Source organism: Carettochelys insculpta, chromosome 2 (assembly GCF_033958435.1).
Source record: "Carettochelys insculpta isolate YL-2023 chromosome 2, ASM3395843v1, whole genome shotgun sequence".
Lineage (NCBI taxonomy): Eukaryota > Metazoa > Chordata > Testudines > Carettochelyidae > Carettochelys > Carettochelys insculpta.
Genome location: NC_134138.1, coordinates 88,223,800 through 88,248,558, shown reverse-complemented (window position 1 = coordinate 88,248,558; position 24,759 = coordinate 88,223,800). Strand labels below are relative to the sequence as shown.

General features: G+C 44.1%; 1 protein-coding gene across 3 annotated transcripts in view; it reads right to left on the bottom strand.

The window, feature by feature from the left end:
• Nucleotides 1-24,759, bottom strand: part of OSBPL1A (oxysterol binding protein like 1A) — a 129,291-nt gene that overhangs the window by 39,104 nt on the left and 65,428 nt on the right. For all 3 annotated transcript variants that reach the window (XM_074987280.1, XM_074987281.1, XM_074987279.1), the window contains exon 16: nucleotides 8,757-8,919. In XM_074987280.1, coding sequence (XP_074843381.1) covers nucleotides 8,757-8,919 — 163 coding nt within the window. The remainder of the gene's footprint in view (nucleotides 1-8,756; nucleotides 8,920-24,759) is intronic.

The window sequence follows — 24,759 nt, the reverse complement described above, 5'->3', positions numbered from 1 at the left end:
GCCCAGGCTGGGACCAAAAATGTGGGGAGGAGGGGCATTCAGTGTGCAGAATGGGGCTGCAGGGAGCAGATATGGGGTCTGGGCAGGCGGGAGCATGCATGAACAGGCTAAGGGTGTGTGGTCTGGGTGGGAGGTAAGGTGCATGAGTGGGCTGGGGGCAGCAGTGGGGGCTTCATAAGTGGGCTAGAGGCAAGAGGTCCAGGCAAGAGGGAGGGTACAGACACTTACCTTAGCACGGTGCCATCACTACGCCCCCAATCCCTTCCCAGCAGGGGAACAGCAGCGCTGAGAAGTGCTCCCTGAAGAGACTTTTCCCCCACAGCTCCCAGGCACTCCCACCTCCACTGCTCTGATTGGCTGGAATTGCAGCTAAACAGAGGCTCCCAGGGGCCTGTGCCGCTGTTCTCCCAGCTGTGGGAGGGGGAGTGGTGGCACATGGAGCTGTTTTCTGCCCCTGCCAAGCAGAGCCAGCCAGACCAAGCCCTGGCTTGCCTGACTCTGGCCTGTGAGGACTGGGGCTTTATACTCACTGTGGGCTGGATGCTGGGAGGGGAGCCCCAAATTTTGGGGTGGATCTAGGCAAGCAGGTTCCCCACCCCTGCTGTAAAAATTGTTTCTCTTATTTATACTCCTAACCTATCCCTGGACATTTGCTTTTTATGCAGTAGTGTTACACTGTTGGTGTGTGTATATAGCTTGTGATCCACTGGGACTCTCTGGTCCCTTTTTGCAGCGCTCCTCTCTAGGCAGTCATTTTCTATTTTGTATGGATGAAATACTGCACACTTGTCCTTACTGAATTCCCCTGTGTTTACTACAGGGCATTCTCCAGTCTGTCCAGATCATTTTGAATTTTAAGCCTAACTGCATTTACGGCTCCTCCCCTCATCTGCAAAGTTTGTAAGTGTACTCTCTATGCCATTGTCTAAATAATTGATGAAGGTATTGAACAGAACTGAACCAAGTCCCTGCGGGACTCCATTTGATATGTCCTTTCAGCTGGACTATGAACCACTGATACTGTTTTCTTCCGGTCAATTATTCACCCACCTTAGAGCAGCTCCGTCTAAGTTGTACTTTCCTAGTTTATGAGAAACAGAATCAAAACCTCAAAGTCAAGGTTACACAATGTCTACCCATTCCTTCCTATGCAGAAGGCTTGTTACCCTCTCAAAAAAACAACCTATTAGGTTACTTTGACAATTTGTTCTTCACAAATCTATACAGTTAGACATCATATTTTAAGTGTCTGCAAATGTATTGCTTAAATATTTGCTGCATTATCCTTCCAGATATTGAAGTTAAGCCAACAGGTCTGTCACTCTTCAGGTTATCCTCATTCCCACGCCACACTTTTAAAAAAAACAAAAAAAAACAAAAAACAGATGGGCAATGCATTTGCATTTTCCAGTGATCAGGAATCTCGTGTCTCCCATGACTTTTCAGAAAATCATAATTAATGGCTCAGATACCTCTTCTGTCAACTCCTCAAGTATTCTAGGATGTATTTCTTCAGCCTCTGGCAACAGTTGTCTTCCCAGGAGGAGGGCCTGAAGCCTAAGCTTGTTGGAGCCCCACAGCTCCCAGCACTTCAGCCTCAGGCAAGGGGCCTGTGACCTGCTGCTAGGGCTGAATGGGCTGGGGCTTGGACTTCAAAGCTCAGGGCCCAGCAAGTCTAAGCCAATCAACTAGCTCTGACAACCCCATTAAAATAGGGTCCAGACCCCAAAGTGGGTCACAACTCTACTGTTTGAGAGCTGCTGGTGTAGGCCCAACTAGATCAGACCAGAAAGCCTTCTAACAAAGTATTCTCTTGGCACCATTGTAACAATAAAAAGATATACATAGCTGTCTTACCTGGAGGCTCGCTATCTCTGGTCAGACACTCTGGGCAAGTCTCTCTCTACTTCAGACTCCTGATGTCTAGGGTCTGAGAGAGCCACGTCTGTCGGCAACTCTACACCACAATTTATTCTCTCCCCTTTTATCCCCTTCCCCATGAAGGGTTTAATCTCCGTTTCCAGGACTTAATTCTCCTGTGTTAACTGGGATTCACCTTATCAAGCTAATCCACTGAGCTCAGTGAGGCAAACCACTGAGTCTACTATGCTCCCTCAGGCAAGGGTAGCTACGCTACCCATCCCTCTTCAATAAATGCCTTGTACTCACATAGTCACCTTTCCCTTACAGCTCCCAGATTTGGAGCTGCTCTAGTGCCCCCCGGGAGACTTTTCACACGTTTTGTCAGAACTAGCCAGATTAGAGAAGAGGAGGGATTTCCACATAGCTGAAAAGAACGACAGCCCACGTACCACAGGGATTCCCAACACAAGGGTAGCGATCAGATTGTCTGAGGGTCGCCGGCTGGGCGGCTCCCAGCTGCATGTGGCTCTTAACGGACCATTTGCAGCTCCTGAGCTGCCACTTGACTCCTTGCGGGCTCCCAGTTCCTGCCCTGAAGCGCTGAAATGGAATTCAATTTACGTGGTTTAACAGCCACCCTGAAACCGACTGAAGTGAGTCCATTTAAGCCTGCAGGGCAGGGAACTCCCCTGCTGCAGGAGGGGGGAAGAGGGTCGCAGAGCTGGGCAGAGAAGAAAGTGGTCCAAGGAGGAGCAGTGGGGGTGAGCAGGACAGCACGGAACTCCCCTGTCAGGTGAGGTACGGGGGCGGGGCACTGAGGTTTATGCTTGCGGACAGCAGGCAGAAGAGGCTGAGAGCCGGGTCAGGGCTCTGCGCCTCAGCCAGCTCGAAGCTGCAGGGACTTCCCCTGGCACCCAACCAATCAGGTCCCATGGCTGGCACTACTGGCCAGGGCTCCATGCTCCAGCTGGCTTCAAGCTGCAGGGCTTCCCCCGCCCCTCCAGCCGAGGGGCTGCCAGGGTCCCCCTGCTTGATTTTGAAACTCTTATGTGGGACAGGCAGTCCTGGCTGGGACTCTCTGCCATGTAAGTTCTCCAAAAATCTGCCAGCTCAAGCTGAGAGGGGGTTTAAGTTTCATTGCCAGTCTCTGCCCCTGTGCACAGCACCACACTCACCCTGGCCCCTGTGCGTAGTGCCACTGCCACCCGCACACCCTGTACAGAGCATTAGCAGTGCTTACCCACACACCCACAGTGCTACCAGCACACCCTTCCCCTGCACATGAGCCCACTGCAATACACACCCTGCCCCTGCTCACTGCCCCACTTCCACACACCCTACTCTTCTAGGGCCTCACCTGCACACACAGGGGCACCAGCAATGACGTACACCTGCCTCGTGGTACAGCAACACCACCACACATGCTGTCTGTACACACACTTCACTACCTCTACACGCCCTCTCCTGACAATACCAGCCCCTAGTGCACGCACGTGCACACACACACACACACACACCCCACTACCACTCCACACACATGCTTGGCCCTATACGCTGCACCACCTTCCATATTACTACCTTAGCTCTGCACTCAGTGCTGTCAGCACATCCCCCCACCCCCTGCTTTCTGTGGGGCCCCACCACAGCCTGCCATGAGCGGCCGGTAGGGGCGCTGGGTCTGCTGAGGCAGGGAAGATGAGGGTGCGGTGGGTCTGCCCCACACAGCTTGCCCCTGCCAGCGTAAGCAGTGTGGTGGCGGTGTTTATGTATTTTTTCTTTTTCTATGAAATAACTACTATGAATACATGAGGGGGTGCAGTTTATATAAACACCTTTGACTCGCACTTAACTTGCACTAATGCAAGTGAAAATCCTGGGGTTCTCAGGGGCTGGAGGAGGGGGAAGAGTCACCCCAGGAGCAATTTATTGCTATGATCAACAGCAATGATATAAAAGCAGAGTTTTGCACCATGCCAAACAATCAGTTCTGGATCAGATGCAGAGTGGACTACACACTTTTGTTGGAGGTTGTATTGAGAATTTTACTTCCACTTCCAAAGATGTTTTCGGGTGAACTGGGCTGCTCAATCTGCTTACAATTTAAAACAAATTGAAATAAATTAAGCATGGAAGATGATCTTCAATGTGCACTTGCTACAACAATTCCAAGGATACAACAGTTAGCAAAAAGCAAAAGCAAGTTCAACTGTCTCATTAAGTTCAGTGAAATGTCTTTGTTTTGTAAAATACTAAATTTTACTATTTTTTTTGACTATTGAGTACTTGTTTCTAATATTTTTGTTACACCTGCTGATAAACTTCTAAAATACATATTTTATTTACTTTCATGATATAAATTTTAAATGTATGTTGCAAGGACAGATCCAGACAAATTTTCATGGGTATAAAAATGTTCCAGGGTGGGGATAAAACAGAAAATTGAGATTTACAAGTTTAAAAAAAAAACAAAAAACAACCAAGGAAGACATCACTGTCTTCACTGCAAATATCATTAGCTTGATTTAGGGAGCACTAAGGTCAATATCATACTATAGTTGCAAGTGGCTGGGTGTAGCCTCAAGTTTGACCTTAAAAGTCTGAATGAAGGGTAGTGTGGAAGTGTCATGTCCGAATTGAATTCCTTAGCCTTCAAAGGTGTCCAGTACGTATCCCACAATGCACCACAGTCCTCCACTCTGGCCACTTCCATCTCTGCTGCTCTCCAGGGGTGTAGGAATTAGGTAACAGGAAGCCACAAATGTGTGTTTGGCATCAGGAAGCCCACGGCTGTGGGGGTCATGCTCATAGGAGAGCCTGAGAAACTTCTTCCTTTCTTTGCTACCAGCGCTGTGAGAGTCTCTACTCATTAAAAACAGAACCATGAACTCAGTGTTGGGTCTGTCTCTACCTCTGCAAGCTGGGCAGTTGGGGTCCCCCCGCCGGCTCTGGTGCCAGCCCCTGCCCTGCTGCGCTGCACTATGCGGTGGCTAGGCTGTTTGGTGGGAGAAGGGGGTGTTGTACATGAAAAAGAGGCCAAGGAAATTATTTTCTGCGGTTTACATTTGTGAAGCCCCCCAGCCCAACTACATCATATTGTTAGCCCCTGACCCAATAAAAGGATGTGCCCGATGTTCAGTGTGGACCATATGCCAGGAAGCATCCCCGGCGACAACTCCAAGGCCAGGTAAGATTTTTGGGGGCTTGCAGACACCCAAGGGAGGTCTCAGCCCCGGTGGCTCAGACTTTTGGGGGCCTGCTACTGCCCAGGGGATCATCTCAACTTGTCCTAGAGCCACAGACCCCACATCGCTCCCAGACCAAAAAAGATACTGGGGGGCTTGCTGCTGCGGGGGGGGAGGGGGGGGAGGGGGGGGAGGAGCATGTTATCTGGCTCTGTGGCCACAGATCCCACACCCCCCCTATAGCAATGACAGGGGCTGTCCCCGCCCCAGCCTGAGCAACACTGCTTGTTGAAATTTGGCAAGCTCCATCCCCTGCGCTGGACAAATCTGTAGTGAAATGAGAAACCAAAAATTTTTCCTAACCTTCTGCATCCTCAAGCTTTGGCCTCCACAACACAGGAGACAGTGGCTGGAAGGCCAGCTAAGACGACACAGACAGACATCTTGTTGCAGTTTAAGCCCATTGCAGATACCCGCTACTTTTTGTAAAATCTTTGATATTTTAGTTCTAACCCTATCCTTCTCTTTCCTCAAACTTTGGCCCCCCCTTAACACAGGGGAACGTGGCTGGAAGATTAGCTGAGAAGACAGACTCCTGGCTGATCCCAGAAGAATTCATGTGTGTTAGGCACCTCCGTGTAATGAGCTGGGATGCCAGAGAACCCTGCCTCAGAATCTTTTTTTTTTTTTTTTTTTATAAATTTTTACTATCCTACTCTTTCTTCAAGCTTTGCATTGTTCCTGTACTATTTTCAGGGATCATGTTTCTGTAACCACGGGAGGGGTGACAGTGGCTGGAGGGCCAGCTGAGAAGACAGACACCTGCTGTTTTTTGTAAAATCTTTGATAATTCAGTTATAGAAGCAAGGGATTTCAGTTAATCTGGCAATCTTTGTCAATGTCCTACTTTTCCTTCTTGAAAATGGCCATTTGCTTTCCACAGAATGGGAATGAGAGCAATGCAATGTGAGAAGATAACATCCTATACCCACAACCACTTGCGGGCCTTTTTCCCCCCCATGCTGCAACAGTGAAAACACCCAGAATGCTACAAGGATGAGGGAACTGTGGGATAGGTTCCCACAATGCACTGCTGCAACAGTCAATGTTTGGCAATTGAGTGTGGCAGCAATAAGTCGACTTTGTGGGGAATTCGTAGGGAGGGGACGATACTCAAATTTGAGTTAATAAAACCCAGTGTTACAAAATCATTTTTAATAAATTCAAATTTATCTCATAGTGCAGATGTAGCCTAGGACACTAAATCAAGGGAAGATATTTCTCTGCCATAAACAGAGAAACAAACCCTGACAGCCTAAGCACAAGAGTGCTAAATTCTAGTAACGGGAACTCAGAGAATAATATGCTGGACTAACACAGCAACAATCATGTAAAAAGACAGGGATTCCAAGGAGATTAGACACTAGAACAATACCAAACCAAGTAACACACACATTAGTTTGGGGCAGAAATTCATGCATCTTCAAAGTGGAACACTGTTAACGTGAATGGATCTTTGCTGAACAAATGCTGCAAATGCAGAGATTAGTGCATACAATTTTTGCACTGACTTATCTATTCAAAAACGGGGTGACGACAGTTCCATCATAAGGGTTTTTGTAGCTAGCTAGGCCTCGGTTTTCATTTGCCATATGGATCTTTACACAGCATAAACACAGCCACATTAGCAGTTTGCTACAGATCATTAAAACCATATTTAGAGCAGACCTGGAAACTAAGCACTACACTAAAAGATAGGCCAAATAAAAACAAATTTTAGTTTTTACCAAAACAATGCTTGACATTTTGTTTTGCCAGTCTAAGGCAGTTTTGCTTTGATATTCACAGCCAGGATTTCCTGCCTACTTATGACTCACCCAGTTTCTACCCGTTTAGCCAGTTTCTGTACTGCAGACATTAAATTCGTGATTTTAGAACCTCCAAAATTTGACTCACTTTGAATATACTTCCTGATGTCTGTAGTGTTACCCAAAGGTTTTCCAGGCTAGATGAGCTTGGGAATACCGCCCCCACACACTTCTTTCTTATTCAGGTACACTAGACAGATTTGGGGGGAGTCCACCTTGACTCTGGCATGAAGAGCCATACTGCTGCTGTTTAAGTTTGTTTTGTGAATTTTAGTAGTTTCTGCATATTTTCAATATGGGAGGTTAGAGATACCTGTAAATGTGGGCTCAGTCAGAACTTGTCTACACAGGAGACACCCAGGAAAATTAAAATTAACTGAAGATATGAATATGAAGTAGATTAGTTAAATCAGATTAAATCCCTTGTGGATTGTTTCTCAGCATTAGAGTGGCCTCAACTCAAAATTTTATTCACTTACTTCCATAACTAGTTACATGAAACTCAACTGAAGCCACTATGAATTTGACGTGGGTTTAACTGATTCAAACTCTTGTGTGAACACCCTTGTTTAGAATTTACTCACTGTTCGTTAATTTAGGTTTTCTGGATCCAGCCTGAGCTGCTGTGAGCTGAGAGTTCACATTTGACATGGCACTATATTAAATGGTTGTAAGACATACTAAAATGAGGCACATGAGTTCTACTATACAAATTAGAGTGCCTTTCATAATTTGATGTAACACCTGGAATTTATTGGCCATTTCCTGCTATATCAGTAGATGTCACAATGAATTATATATAAGCACATAAACGATACATGGCATTCAGAGAAAGTCTTAGTAGAGTGGCATTAATTCAGTAACTATTCTTAATGTTTCTAAAAGCAATACATTGCATATATGCAAACAAAATTAGAACAGTGACTTTCACTTGTAAGATACAAGAATATTGTGAATTGCAGAGTATTTGCATATTAAGGACACAGATTCTAATATGGTTGTCCAGCAGTGTTCCCTCTAGTTTTAGTTGGGGAGGTGTGGAATGAACTTTGTTACGTGCACCATTGCGGACGTGACATCATTATGGAACACACAAAATTCATGGGGGAGGGGCTGGGACAAGGGATTTGGAATGTGTGAGTTAGTTCGGGGCTGAGGCACAGGGTTGGGTACTGGGAAGGTGAGAGCTCTGGCTGGGGTGGGGATGGATTTCTTCTTACTTCAAACTGTCACTAGATTGGAATTCTAATATTTCAGAAAATTGTTCCCTAAAATCTGCATGTGCTACGGTCCTCACATGCTTACAAAATTAAAAGGTTGCATTGAAATATTATTGCAGTACAGACATTTCAGTTTGGGGAAGAAGAGGAGGAATTGGAATCTTGAAAACACTCATCCACCCTCCAGCTCATGACTGAAGACACTATAGCTCAACTCAATGAAATATCATAAAAGCAGCAAAAAAAAAAGTTCTGCGAATCAGTGTCTGCTGTAATGGAAAGTTTCTTGGCCTGTGTCTTTATGGAACATCCTTAAAAAGTACTATTTGATACGAAAAAAAGTTGAGGGAATAGCTATTCTAGTGAGCAGTCCTGCCACAAGTGAAGTTTTTCATCCTCTGCTCTTAGTCATTGGAAACATGCCACGGCTTTAGGTCAGATTCAGGGGGTACTTAAGCATATGTTTAACGAAGTACGTGAAGTCCTACAGTAAAGCAAATGCTGAAGTACTTTTTCATACCAGCACCCTATAAAGGTATAGTTAGATGATCTGGGCCCTGTTTTTAAGAAAAAAATATATAGACACTTGCCACATATTAAAGTTTTGGGTGTTATTTGCTTACCTGAAACAGCATCAAAGAACTGTTCCTCACTAAGGATGCTCAGAGGTGGTGATCCTTTAACAAGAGACTGCTCTAATTCATGGTGTTCAGTGGCTAGAGCCTCTAGTGCCTCTGACAAGATCTTGTTTTTCTCCTGCTCGTGCTCCAGTTTCAAATTCCTCACCTATAAGTAGACACACATATGAATAGAATCTATCCTCTCAAATAGCTTCAGCCACACATTCTTAGGAGAGAGGTTTCAGTTTGTTTTTGAACTAGTTATTTATAATAGAAACTAAAGCAACTGTGTTACATGTGGATTAAATAAGTGATATTACAGGGATGATTCTGTTTCCACCACATGATTTTTTTTTTTTGGTCTCAAAATTTTTGGAAACTGTTGGAAAAAAAAAAATCTCTGAAGGAGGGGGAAGGCGGGGAAGAAGATTAGGTTTTACATATATTTGAATTCTGCAACTGAATTCAACACAGCTGACTGGCTGACATTCCAAAACAATTACTATGTTTTAAACAATGTTTCCCTGATTCATTTGTAGCCAGTATAAAAGCCTGCTCTAGTATTTAACCTGGATCCACATACAGCAAGCCTCTTCTGCTCTGCTCTAATTTGGAACAACTGGTGTAAGTTGAATTGCATTTCTCAGCAGGTGAGTTACATAACTGCAATTATTTAACATACATTTAAAACTGGAACATGTAAACCCCCATGATTACTGTTTGTAAGTAAAGGAAGCAAAAGTGTGGAAAAAGGTGTGACTGGCTGATTTGTCTCCGATGTAAAGTGTAAGGTTCCCACTACCCTATGGGAAACTGCACAGAACAGCCACAAACTAACCTAAAGACAGGGGATGGAGAAAGGAAGATAAGGGTGAGGATTTTGCATTTAAACCCTCCCGCCCCCCGCCCAAACATTTTAAACCTTTGTTACTTTCCAGTGGTGCTGCTAGGTCACGTCAATCTCTTCTGAACTGCAAGAACTACTGTAACATGAAAGTAGTAACATATCCTTATGAACCCTCCTCCTCTTCCTCATGCTATTCTCTCCTTTTTCTGTCCTTCTAGGGGAAGGCTTACACTTGGATCTCTCCTCGAGTCTCCCCAGGCACAGCAAGCCCACCACGTGCTGCCTTCCCTCCAGCGCAAAGGATGCTTTAATGTTTAACCTTCTCTCCCCTCTTCCGCTTTTCCTCCCGATCCCCAGTGTTAAAGCATTCAGCTTCTCTACCTACCTCATTTCCTTCTCAGGCTATGTCTACACTTGTGATTGAAGTTGAATTTGTTAAAGTTGATTTTTTTAAAAACACTGGATTTAGTAAAATTGAAGTTGAGTGTCCAGACCCGCTCTCAAAGTTGACTTAGCGCACCCCAAGTAAATTGCCTAAGATTGACTGTTGCAGCAGTGCATTGTGGGCACCTGTCCCACAGTTCCTGCTGCCCCGTTGCCTTTTTTTTTTTTTTTTTTTGGGGGGGGGGGGCAATGTGTTACAAGAAAAAAAAAAGTACCACAAGTGGTTGTGGGTGTGTGAGGTCATCACAGAATGCATTGTCCTCATTCTCCCCCACCCACCTGCGCCATTGAAAGCAAATGGCCATTTCTATAAAGCCCTTGAATCAGGACGCTTTGATGATTGCTGACATCAGAGCCAGCTAGTTATGTGCCAATCCGTCGAGAGTACAGTAGACTGGCAAAGTTGGAGTAGTAGTAGAGGACAGTACCAGTGAGGAAACATTGTGGTACGTTCCGGTCATTCAGCACCTGGTCACCCCACTACGGCCTGAGCAATTCCACAATCCAGCATGAGAGTCCCTGTGGCCCAGGGGAGCGTGTCCATGCACTTCTCGCAAGCCCAACCCCCCTCCGCCCCCACCTCATCATTCCACCCTCTTCCTCAATCAGGGGATTACTGGAGCACCCAGTGCGGGGCAGTAGCAGGGGCTGCTCTAACTCTGCACTCACTGCAGCAGCAGGAGTTGCAGGAAAGCAGCCTGTGTTCTCCTTGGCCGCCATCTCCCATGCCAGCCCATTTGCTTTGCTTCAAATCACTCTGCACACCTCCCCTGGTACACAAAGATGTGCTGTCAGTAGCACAGTGCTAGCAGACAGAAGCCACTCGAGTCCCGCTGTGCTTTTCTGACATAGACACACCCACCTATCCCCCAGCCCTGCTAGACAGGGCCCACTAGCAGGATCTGAGACTTGTCATTGGCCCTCAGGTTAATTGAGTTTGAGACTCAAAGTAGACGAAGTAAGGAAAAATAAGACTATTCAATTCAGTGTGGACAGAAATTGAAAATTCAATTCCCCTGTTCTGCAGGTTAATTTAGAGGGAAAGAAAAAAAATTCAAGCTTAAAATGTTAAATACAGGGCTCTGATCATTCAAGTGGGCAGATACCTATGCCCACACCAAGCCCCAGAATTTAATTAGTTCATCAGTTAGGTCAATGCAGCATGGGAGCCTAAATGAGCAGCCCTTAAAGAGGATGACTTTCAGTAAGACAGCATGTAGGTTCTATGGAATCTCAGCTGCTTTTTGGCATCTTCTTTAATTGCAATTCCTTTCAAGTGACAAAATTTAGTTCTTCCACTTAGTTTCCAGTTTGCTACCCCAATCACAGTTCCTTGTCATCTCTCTTGACTCAGTAACGAGTAGGATGTCTTCATTTCACCCTCTTATTTTTGAGTCCATTGACGGTTGACCAGCCCGATTCTGTAGTCGCAGGTCTTGTCACAGAAGGGGCAGGTGTTAGTAACTGTTGGAGGTGTGCAAGGCAATTTTTTCCAAGCTTCTTCTCAGCCTCTTGTCTGTGCTGCAGGGGGTCCTCTCAAATTGCACCATGCCCTCACAAATTACTGCTCTCTACTGGAAATGGTCCTGGGCAAGGTTCTCCCAAGTGTTGACACAAATGTTGAACTTTCCATGTGTGCCTTCAGCATGTTCTTATATCACTTCCTCTGGCCCCAATGCTCCTCTGTCCTTCCTCCAATTTGGAAAAAACAATCAATCTGATCAGTGCCTCCCAAAACAGACACCCAAACCAACTGACCAGTCCAATGAAGTTATAGGTGAATGATAATGGCTTCAAAGATGGTCATGTCTGATTCTTCCAGGACACTACGTTTGTGCACCTATCCTCCCAAGAGATAATTAGGATTCTTATGAGGCAGTGTTGATATTGTTCAATGCTGTACAGCCTTGTGCAGCCTCCATATAATTTTCATAAATGAAACCACCACTGGAAGATAAACTTTGAAATCTAACAGCTCTCCCCAAAGTAAAAATTGCAAAAGTATTTATTGGACTATTCATGCTCACCATACCATTTTATTTCCTTCCTGCTTGCTGAAGACCAAGTATATTATTCACATAGCCTATCAAAAGATCTCCAGTTCTTCAACACTTAGAAACCTGTCAGGAAGCGGATTGCAGAAACGGACCATTTGTTTGTAGTTAAATGGGCCTGGTCCCTTATTCTATCGGTATGAGTTAGCACAATGCTCCAAGGCAAGCCACTCCTTCCACCACAGTCATTAAATTTTGCATTAAAATGATAAAAAAACATTGATTTTTAATCATTTTGAATTACAGCCTTCTGTAAAGACAGACCTTTTTATTCAAATCTTGTAAAATTCCCCATTTGCTACATTGGTTCACAAAACTCTAAACACATCTTTTGAGCCCAGTGCTGATACAAAATACGGGCAGAATATCCAAGGGAGTAAATTGGCACTAATTACCATCTCTTTCCCTATCAAAGTCTTCAAAAAAACAGTCTGAAGACGTGCTCCAATTAAGTACTGATAATGCAGCAGAAAAGCAAGGCAAAGCCTCCACTTCAATACAGTTACTTCCCCAATACAGTATCTGCAGAGCCAAAGGCATTCCCACCCCCTTCCTCTACTGGATATTACTAGCATTTCTGTCAACTAGACTTTGCAGACAGACAAGGGAACATACTCAGCAGGATACAGTTTCCAGAAAGAGCCTCCTTATATCATTCCTCAAAAGCAGTTACTGAATTTGTTCTTACCCCTGTTAAGCAAATGGATGAGACTGTACGATCTCACACTGGGAATGAAGCGTTACTGATCGCCGTGTGCATACAGCTCTGGAAGCCAAGACCCAGTTACGGAAGCAGTGTATCCTACCATGCACTCTAGTCTCTGCAGTTTGCCCTGGAGTTGTAGAAGCTCAAGAATACTGATCTGAACTATAACCATTATGAGATCAGTGATATGAGTTTAAGAAAAAAAGTTAACTATTTCAGTTTGGCTTTCTGTATCATGATATGGAGTACAATACCTCAGAAGCAAGTTTATAGATCTGATAGTTTCAACCAGTCCCACCTAGTAACAGCCCATCTAGTTTTAATCACAGAAAGAATTAATGATTTTATCTGAGACTATGAACTGTACTACACTGTCACGGTAATTTTTGTTAAAATTTAATATCTACTCCATCTTCAGTTACAAGGGTCCATAGGGCAGGGACCATCTTTTTCTGGATACCCATGTTTGTAAACTGCCTAGTACAGAGTGCTCCGCAGTCACGACTTGGCTCTTAAGTGCTATAGCAATACAAACATTCACTCCCCCATGTCCCGTGGGGCAGCATAAGAACTACGGCCACTAAACTGAAATCTGCAGCCTTCATCAGGCTGAGCTCAAACTACACCTATAAATGTGAACGCTGCCTGGATCCCAAAGACATTTTCACAGAAACTCGCTAGTATTTAGGAGTTCTTTTGATGGCAGACTGTTTTAATATTATACCCATCTCCTATAACATATCCCAATTCAGAGCCAATGCCTTACGTAGCATTTTATCTTCCAAGTTAATTGAAGCCAAAGTCCAAGAACGATATCCTAGTCTAATGTAAGATTCTGCCTGTTCATGTCTGAGACTTCTGTGCTACAAACCACATGGACCATGTACATGACTTGCTAGCACAGCTGCAAACAACCCCACAGAAGTACTGCACAACCACCAAGGCCTGAGTCAGCTGGTGAGGAGAAGGAAGAAATCTAGACTTGTCAGGAAAAGACTAAGTTAGTGGCCACTAAGGATGACAGAGGAGTAAAACAAGTTTTGAAACAGAGCAAGACTTTTGGCATTTCTGAAATATTACCTATCAATCTGGAGTCCAGAGCAGTGTTCCCTCTATTTTTCAAATCCAAGAGTGGATTAAATTTTCTTTTGTGCACTGAAACTTGTGTGATGTGTATCAATAGACACACATGCTGCCATCTGCCAAGAGTGCTCTGCTAATCAGCTGGGCAGAGACTGAATCTCTCTGGTGCTACCACCCAAGCAGTCACCTTACAGATACTGGTCAAAAGGACAACAGGGATCATTTAATTTTGCTTTCTGAAGGAACACTGTCTGAAAAAAGTGAATACATTTGAGCATTCTGAATCCCATCCCAAATGCAGCATTTCCCTGGAATTACAAGTAGCAATGCCCATCTTCAAAGAGAACACCATTATATTGCACTTCCCTGCATATTCATTATCCAATCTTGTTTAATGGTTTATTTAAAAGTGACATAGTTGACCATGACAGAACTCTTCAGTTCTCCTCTCATCTCTGCCACTCACTTATTGTGGTAGCTTGGGGAAAGTCATTCAGCTTCCAGACTGCGCAAAAATCCTATAGCAGAAAATAGTTGAGCCTTCATGTCTATACAACACATTAAAAGACACATTAGTATTAACACCTAGAGCACCTTGGGCAAGAAGTACCATTCACAATTAAGCCTCTACCAGACGGAAATAACTCATCCACCAAGGTAATGGTCTTCAATTTCTGATATAATCTCAAAGATCTAGTAGTAAAAACTCTGGAGTCTTTTGTTACTGACTAAGGCAGACAACCCATGAACCCAGGAAGGTCACTGCTCACTCAGCAAATGCCCCTGCAGCAAACACAAAGCACACATTTTTGATCACTGCTCAAATGCTACTTGAGTCAGGTCACAACTGGAATTAAAAAAAAGAAAAAGGGGGTGGGTGCTGAATGGCGACAGGAATGATGCAATTAAAGCTTGATATCATGAAACAGAGTTGAGAAGCAACTGTTACACTCCGTGTTAGTCTGTACCTGCAAAAACAACGAGAAGTCATTATAGACTAACAGATTTATTGGAGCATAAACTTTCGCAGGCAAAGACCTGCTTTGTCAGATGCATCCAATAAATCTCCTTGTTGTTACATACCACTGGATTTCCAGCTTGCCAATGGAGGTACAAAATTAGCATCTTGTTTTGGAAAAGTTGTGCCTTTTAAAAGCAGGTTGCTCTTTGGACCATCAATTCATTTCTGGTTGGAGTCCCAGGGGTTTATGGCAAATCTGAATTTGAAAACAGTACTGGATCCATTTCTAGCCACCAGGCTTTGGCCGGGGGGGGGGGGGGAAATGTAAGCCCCCCACTTACAGTCTTTCCATTTTCAACCAATTATGCCCAGCTGTCCACCTCAGGACTGTGTCTGACCATCAGCCCTTCAATTTGCAAATTCTGCAATGCACCCTACTGCTGTTTGAGGAATACCTTCCCCCCGCATTAAACCACCAGTATTACAACAGACTGCATGGTACACTGGATAAGACCAACCCATTGAACAAATTATAGTGTTGTAATTTAAGGTAAGCTATCACTCTAATTTAATTTTTTGTATTTAAAATTAATTTGTAGCATAAATATTTCACCACAGTTAGAAAAAAGTTAAGCGTTGAGAGAAATTTCATTAGTTGCCCAAAACTTTTGTGACCAAAATCAGAACCATCTTTCAAAATAAAAGTTCTTGCACAGAACTTTTATTTTGATCTACAAAGATTTTTAAATAAAGTGTTGCAGCCAGCTCCCTCTTAATATGCATCCTGAACTACTAATGTGGAGCAGCAGGAATCAAAACAGGCAATTCTTTGACTTGTGCTATTTAGTATTAATTTAAGTTCAACAGTTCAGCCTTCAACTGTAGAGAGATCTGAAACATGCACACAACTGTATATTTCAATACAAAAGACAACCCACACAAGTGCTACAAAGTAGTTCATTGTTTCCCTAGTGCCAGTTTCTCCTGGCATAGCCCAATGCTTTGAGTCACTACCAGCTTCAAGTAGTGCTGAGTAATTTATCATTCTGCTACTTGCACTTCCATGTTTAATGTTTGGTGTTATGTGCATCTATACAGTTCTTGCTGTCTTTTAAACACAAAGTTCAGCTACATTAGTGACCAACAACATCTTTCAGCATCTTCCCCGTTAATAAGATTATAGGAACCTTCCCAACCTTCTCTAAGCAGCTTAAGTGTAAATAGGAGGCCATTTCAAAGATGGGGCAGAACTCTCTCTTATTTACAAACACACTGCATTGCAGTGAAAACAAAAGTTACTTGGTATACAGAGGGCAGGATGCAGTTAAGTTTATACTACAAGTACTCCTACTTTTAAGCATCATTCGTATTTCAGTAAAAGCGACTATTCTGGAAGACAAGAGAGACACTGGTAAATTTTAATTCTGTGAAAAAGACTAGATAGCATAGCAGAATTCCTGGAGCATTAAGAGTTCTCCAATACTTAAACACTTTGAGAAAGCTTTCATCCATGTATTGCCTTGAACAGAAGCTCATTCCAACTAAGCCACTAACAAGAAGGAAGATTTAAAACCTGCCCAGCTCTGGGATTTACTGTTTGCTCATTTCAGAGTGAAATTTAGAGAAAGAATAGCTGTATGTTACTAACAAGTGACTTAAGCTGCTGCTAATAGCACATTTCAAAGACATAAAACAAGATGTAGGGTAATTATTCAAGTAGGTAAGATGAGCATGCTGCTGGCAGGTAAAAATGTCAGATTGTATTACACAAGGGTATCTTGATCTGCATCATGGAAGTATGGCTGATCAATATCATAGGCTCAGGGTTAGCGCATGACAGCATGCCCAGAATCCTCTATCAGACCTAGAAAACTCATTAGGCAAAGATGACACTCCTTTCCCTTCCTGGTTCAAAAGCAGGAAATGCTCACTTCAAATCCAAAATTCCTTCAGCACATCCACCTAATCTGTAAATCCAAAAACTAATCCAGGCATCCTGACTATCTTTACCATCTCTGCTTGATCCAAAACTCACTGAAGACACCACAGGCTTCACAGAGGTGGTGACAGAACCACACACAGATGGTAAAGTGTGCAAGACTCACACAGCAGATTTGCCCTCCAGGCAGCTCACAATTTAAAACACCCCAAAGTGTCCTGCAGGAACACTCCACAGGGTGGGAATCTTTTTTGGGACTGGGGGCCACACAAGTGAGAAGCAACCCCCACACTGCCCCAAAACATACTTCACTCCCTTAGCTCTCCAGCCCCCCAGGGAGGGAGGGAGGACATAGGAGGCAGGGAGGACCAAGCTTCAGGGCTTCCCACAGGCCATATTAATTTGTTTGGGATCCCATAATTAATAGATTTTGTGAACCCCCTCCAGGTTCTGGAGTGAGGCCAAGATGAAGGCTGAGTGTGCAGGCTGGGGCTGCCAGGGTGTGGGATAGGGATGGATGGGAGATCAGGTGATGGAGTGGGCTGCCTGGCCAGGAGAGAAGATGCAGAAGCAGGCTGGGGGGGCGGGGAAGGAGAGTGAAGGAGCACGCTAGGGAGTAGGGCAGTAAGGAAAAGGGGAGCATGAGCAGGCTGGGGGTGGGACAGCTGGACTGGAAGTGGGGTGCAGGATCAGACTGGGGGAGAGCTGGATGGTAGTGGGATGCAGGAGTGGACCACAGGTTGGAGAGATAGGCAGGGTGCGTGCGAGATGGATGGGGGTGTGGGAGCTGGCCATGTGGGGCAGGGCCGGTGGGGGGGGGAGAAAAAATTACCTGGCTTTTTGCTCCCCCTCACTCTCATACCATCCCATTCTGCTCACAGTGATCAAAATCCAGCCAAGAGGAGCAGCAGGCAAACCCTCCCATGAATGGTTCCTGGCACCACATTCTCCCAGCCACAGGCAGGAGCAGCGGTAGTGGCACTGCATGGAGCTGCTTCCAGCCCCCCACCCAAGTCTGTGGTCCAGAACCAACCCTGGTTTGCCTGGTCTGGCTCACAAGTCTCAGAGCTCCCCACCTCCCATTCTACTGTGGGCCAGATGCCGGGGAGGTGGCCCCCTGAGTCTCAGGGTTTGGATCCAGACTATGGCCCAGGGGTTCCCTATCTCCACTCCACAGCCTTGCAAACAGTTTCTATCCCCACATGGGTTGCCTTACCTTGACATGAAATCAAAGAATCAAAACTCCCTCCCTTGTGGGGTCCCCTGCATTTCCCAGGTAGGTAAAATTAGAACCCTGCAGACATTTGCCGCTCATTTTTGCATATCAGTTTTGTATCAGCGCAGGCCTCTATGGATAAAGTCTCTTCCACTGTAAACATGCCACGAGTATGGCCCATCCTAGCCACTTAAAGTAGCCAAACTAAATGCTTAACTTTTTTCTGTAAAGTCTACAAGACATCAGAATGCTCTTTACCATTGCACTCACCACTGTGCTGATAAACTACTTGTCCCCAGAAATTCCAAGAGGCTAACTGGGGCTCTCATGTATTTGAATAAACCTGATGTGATAATGGCGGGTCAAGGGAGGCAATTAGAGGATTTTTCTGTGACCACAATGCTCCACAGTCTCAGACCACAAGTCTTGTATTTATTTTAAATTAAAAAGTGGTGCCAGGCTATATAAGCTTCTATCCTTGCAAGACCTTTTTTCCCCATAATATCAAGAGTGCTGGAACTTCTCAGAGATACAAAAAAAGCTGCTACCAGCAGGACATTCTCCAAGTCACCCCAAACAAACACTACAAAAGCAATACACCCCTTAGTTTGGTGAAAGCCAGTGTGAGGCAAACCCCATCTTTTCCAGAAAGCTGTCAATGCATGCCTGAAGTAGCTGAGATTAGCACGCTGATGTGCTTCCTGTTTTCCTGCTTTGTAACTGTATTTAGGGGAAGAACTGCTAGTGTTTTGGTTCTACAGTAGTTTTTGCATTTCATTTCTAACCAAAAAGTCTGATGCAGGAATTCTTAAATGCTTATCAAAGTCAATAAACAGGCACATAGACCCTAGAGGTGTTTTTATAAAAACGGAGGTTTGAAGTGGGTATACATATAGCTTTGTCTCCCCTTCAGGGTATTTTTGCACTTGCATTATATCTAAACGACTGAATTGTGAGAGGAGAGATTCAGCAATATACAAAACCTCTAATGTGGGATTGAAGCCAGTGATAAGATTGCAAAATAGGAAATTCTGCCGGCATCCTATTAATACCCATCCTTTTAGTCAAATACTAAGACTCAAATGCATCTATTTGGAAAATTTCTTTTTAGTATTTTTACTATGCTATTTTGACGTGAACTGAAGCCAATATGGCTGGTACTCAGCTTGTCAAATATTTTGCACATCAGCTCCTATGTCAGCATCTCTTTGGAAAGTAGTGCATTAACATAACTTACTGTACAGCCAGAAGAGTACAAGGAATAGCCCTTACAAAATTAGGCCACCTTCCTTCATAGCACATCCACCCATAAATAACCTAATGCACTTAACAGCAGCCTCAGTGGGACTGTTTGAATGCATAAGATTACAAGTTAAGCATTAACCCAGATCAAAGCCACAAGCTTCAAAAGATTTTCAGCAATGGTAGGGTACATGCAAAGGGTGCTTGGAAGAATGCAAAGTTGCAAGAGCTAAGTTGTCCCTGGTCATTGCACCTTTTAAACTACTGACATTTCCTTTTGGTTTTAAAGATTTAAGTTTACTAAAATAAAGAGGACTGTTTAGGGCAAGCTCTATTCCTTCCAATACATTTAAGCTCTCAGAACACCTGTGATTGTGTTTCTGATAATTATTTTATATTTGCCAGGGAGAAAAGAGGAAAATGTAGTTATGTCCACTTATTTCAGCATTAACTTGTTGGTAGCTGCCTGGCCAGTGAAACAATCAGATGCTTTTGCTGATTTTGACAAACTCCTCTTCCCACAAAATAAAGAATGATGCTGTACTGGGATCTGACCATCTTTACCACAAATGTTTTTAAAGTTTTGGAGTAAACAGAGAAAGGCTAGTGTGGGAGCACAAGCACCTAGTGGCCGGGCCTCACTTGCAAGGCACAATGACCATACACTCCATCTTGGAACGCTATCATACAACGGCGGGGTGGCCTAAAGCCAGGTCAGGAGAAAGAAATCAGAAAGTTGACAAATAGTTGGAGAGTCCCCAAAGAGAACATCCTGACAAGTAGACAGTAAATCCCCAAAGAGAACAGCTGGGGCAAGTAGCTGGAAGCCCCCCAAAGAGAACATCTTGGTTGTGCAACATCAGAGGGTCCTGGGGGGAGGTTTGGAAAATGACCAGGGACAGAGGAAATCTTGTAACATGTTCTGACAGGCCGGGAGGATAGAAAGCCCAAATTAGGTGGTAAACACTTTAATTGGCCAGGTACTGAACCCCCAAGTAAGAAACTGTACAAAAGGTGATTTAGCAGGAATAAGGGTGTGGGCTCCTGGACACGAGGCGGAGGCTAGCAACTTCCAGTCCAGACAGCAGACCCTGGCCTGATCACCCGGACGTCACCACCACGAAAGGTCCCAACCAAGCCGCATCTCTGACTTGAAGGGCCGCTGTAATGTAGTTCTTGGTAAGATGTGGGAGCATTGGATGTTATTGGTAAGTCACATGTAATTATATACAGCTATACGTAACCTAGTGTTTAGCCTATGCCAAATAAATAAATATATTTCAGACAAGTGTTAAGTAGTTGTAGTTACGAATAAACGAATCAGTCACTATCAGTAAATACCACTAACTGGACTAGCTGCGGCTGTATAGAGAATTACTGGGACTTAGAACAGCCAAAGGACATTGTGGTGTTCACAATCGGAGTGTTATTGTTCCTGGTACTCATAATACTGTGGAAACCCAGGTTTTAAAGTAGATACACTGAATCACATATTGCTGCTACACTATATAAGGCTGCTATAGAGGTGGGGTGGTTAGTCCCAGGCCACCCGACTCACCCTGCTGTACTGAACCCCACGCGGACCCATGGGACCCGGAATAGGTCGGCACATCGTCAGCTAGCAGCTCTGAATGACATTCTACCTGTAAATTTAGTTCTCAACCTTGCAAGTTCCGGATTCTCAGCCTTTTATTACTTATGAAGGCAGGTCAATGCTTTTATTTTATTTTATTTTTTTAAATAAATTGTTCCATAGCTAATGTTGCATGTTTCTCACACGTATAAAGAGAGTCTTCCACTTCTATAGAAGCATATGTTTGAAAGCATCTAGGCCTTGCCTACACTACCAAACACCCAAAACACAATGCAAATATTGCCAGAGCAGGTTCACACTTACCCCCCCAATGTGGACGTGATCTGTGAACAGAGTAAGCACTATTACCAACAATGAGAGCAATGCACTGTAGGTGTGCATCCAACAGGGAGTTATGGAAGATGGAGCTGATCGCTGAGCATCTTGACTTTCCCTCTGAGTTCTCCCACTTCCTCCAGAGCTGTCTGGAACATCATCATGGAGTAGCTCTGGGAGCTCTCCATGCTGAGGAATGCCAAAGCAGAACAGCAACTTGTTCCCCTCTCCCTGCTGCAGCAGTCTGCCTGCCACAGTGTTCCTAGTACAGAACAGAACAAAGGGGCATTCTAAATATCTGCTTTTTGTTCACCCAACAGAGCAGCTCATGCAGCTGCCTGAGACTTCCTGGAGCTTTGAAAGCATGGGGACACATGCCAGCAGGGCAACAGAGAGGGAAAAACACAGAGCAGAGTGATCAGGGTAGGCACTGTGGGATACTGGCAGAAGTCAGGTCTGTTGACAAAACAAACAGCACTGCCTACATTACCTCTCTGTGGACAATATGGTGGGGGAAGTGTTGGGCAAGGGCAAAAATTAGTAACTAAAACTGGACACGTCCCCTCAAAAGAACTATATGGCAGTATGTATGCTCTCAGCATTGTCACCAAAAGGCAGTTTTTTGCCCACAAAACTTGGTTGTGTAAGACAAAGCATTGGTGTGAGGTTTTATTTCCATGGTAAAACTTTCTGGTTTTATCATCTTTGTTATGGCATAAACTTTCCCCGGTTTACAGATATAATTGGGAATCTCTTAAAAAATTGGGAAGAATAAAAAGGAAAATTTGTTTTTCTGCTTGGGTAAGAAATCACCACACTATGTTATGGGCTGAGAAGTTGAGTCTCAAAGAGGACTCACTTTCCAGAAGCGATTCTTCCCCATTCTACCAACAGATCTGCTCATCTTAAAGCCAGGCGTAAACTAAGTTGGTAGGTCTCAAGGGCATGCATAGACAAGAATGTACAAACAGAATAACCAAAAGGCAATGGGGAGAAAAAAAAAATAATAAATCAAGCTTCCTCATAGCATGAAGCTGTTTCACTGGGTTCCCCTCCCTCTACTTATTCTGTAAGTCAGACTCCTGCGGCAGTCCTGCCATAAACAAGTTTCATGCAGTGCTAGCAAAAATAAAACTGAATAAACAAAAGCCATTTACACAATAAAGATGTGATACACTAACAATGGACAATAAGTTGCTTGCAACCCAGAGGCTGTAAGCCTGTTTAGAACAAAACCCATACCTTTTATATAGGGAATGAAAATCAGACTGGAATGTAACACGTACAGATTTGTAATTTAAAAAGTTTAAGCTCCAGAAATTTTAACTAATTCAAAACCCAAAAGCCACATTTTACAGATTTTCATATACTTGAAAATACCTGAATTTTGAAACCTCTTAATTGCTACTAAAAAATTAAGTTTTATTTCTTTACAAAAACACTGAATTTTAACCTAATGTAGCAGCTATACAGAAGACAGCAATTATAATAGGATAATTTTAAGAGTTACTTTACTTCTATCAAAGCTGTATAATCAATGTATATATTCTCACACACACAATTTATGGGAAAAGCAAGATTTGCTTTGGTACATTACATGTGTAGATTTTTGCTACACGAGTTCACCAGAATACTAAATGTTATTGAATTGTCTGAAGAATTTACGGCTTGTAGGGACCTAGAAAGAAGCAGGTGTGTTATCCTTTTTCAATGCAATAACCATTTTATCTTTTAGACATTTCAGTAACACTGATTCAATCTGTCTCCCACTGTTACTCAGTCAACCAGCCTTATTGTACTATTCTTGAAATAAGGAACTAATTAGCAAGACTGTCTACACTGGCAATTGATCCACAAAACATTTATTGTTCACGGGTGTTTAAACCCAGCCCTCCTGCCCCCTGCCAAAAGTTGTGCCAGGGCAAGTGTGAAAGCTGCCTGTAGGGTAGAGGGGTGGCCAGCCCACAGCTCTGTGAGCCATTAAATGAGGCTCCGCAAAGCCACACGATGGGAGTGCCATCTGCTGCTCCATGTACACGCCCCAGCGTTTGGCAGGAGAAGCACATACTGGCATCAATGGTAGTTCTGCTGACCCCCAACATCATGTTAGAGCTGGGGGTACCTGGTTCTGGAGGAAGGGCTAGGGCAGTGAGCCATGTATTATATATTTTTAATCCATCTATATTGATAGATGTGGATCTTGGCACTTTATCTGGGCCTCTTTGTCCCTAACTGGCTGGCCACCCTGCTGTAGAGGGTTGGAAGTACTTTGCTGGCAAAAGTGCCAACACACAGCATTCATACGTGCAGACTTTTAGTGACGAGGATGTAAAATCCTGTTTAAACCTAGCATTAAACTGGTTAGTTAATCTGTTAACTGACTAAACAGGCAGGGGGAAGGACAGCCCCTGGTGTGGACAGTGGCTGCTTCAGCTGGGCTGAAACACCCCTGATCATGCTGTATCAGGGACCAGGCCTGTTCTGGCCCAGCTGGAGCATCCCTGCCCACAGCGCCACTGAGGGCGAGGTGATGCAGCCCTGCTGGAGTCTGTGACCTCCCAAGCTGCTGCTGCCACCACCACCCCAGCCAATGGGGGAAGGGATAGCTCAGTGCTCTGAGCAGCAACCTGCTAAACCCGGTGTTGAGAGCTCAGTCCTTGAGGAGGCCACTTAGGGATTAGGGCAAAGAGATGTCAGGGATGGTGCTTGGTCCTGCCAAGAAGGCAGGGGACTGGACTAGATGACCTCCCAATGTCCCTTCCAGTTCTGAGAGATGTGTATCTCCAATTATATTAATGTGGATGGGGGTTACTGAGGCTCAGCTGAAGGAAACCCTCTGCACGTGGTGGGCAGGGGGCTACGCCAGCCCTTACCAGTTAACCATACTGGTTAGCCTCATCCATTTAGTGTGAAGCTTAATTGGTTAACTGTTAACATCCTTATTAATAACAGGGCTAGGCTGACACAGCTTTGTCACTAAAAAACTGTGTAGTATAGATAAACAAGAATGCCCTGCGGAAGTTCATTTTTATCTGCAAGAACATATAAATGGAGGGGGACCCAAATCAGGAATCTGGTTCTCATTGTGGAAGGCACTAGCCAAGCTTCCAGTAAACTCTTTGACCCAGGGGGCTTGTCTTTTTATGCTCTTTGTTACTGACAAAATAGCAACAAGCCGCTAAAATAAACGAGTTGGCTGCAGAGGAGTAAATGGAAGGTAACAATATAAACATGCTTTTGAACAGCAAAAGCTTTCCTTCCCATCCTACTTAATAGCGTCAGTTTATGAACACTAAACACTGAGTCTACATTAAGTGATACGATAGCCTTAAGCCACCTTTTCTAATCTTAGAGTAAGTTTTAGTAGTTTGTGATTTGCTATGCAAGCTTTTTTATTCTGCAATTCTTTTAAAAACCCCATTCAGGCTGGAGAGATTCCTTGCTCCAAGGCAGGCAAATGGATGGGGTAATTTTTTATAATTCACATTCATACAGTTGAAGATACTCCAATATTAAAAACTTCATTAAACAAGGTGACCTTGACTTCTGTTTTGTAGAAAGCCAGAGCTTTTTCACTTTTTATATTACATTCTGGTTTGGGGGAA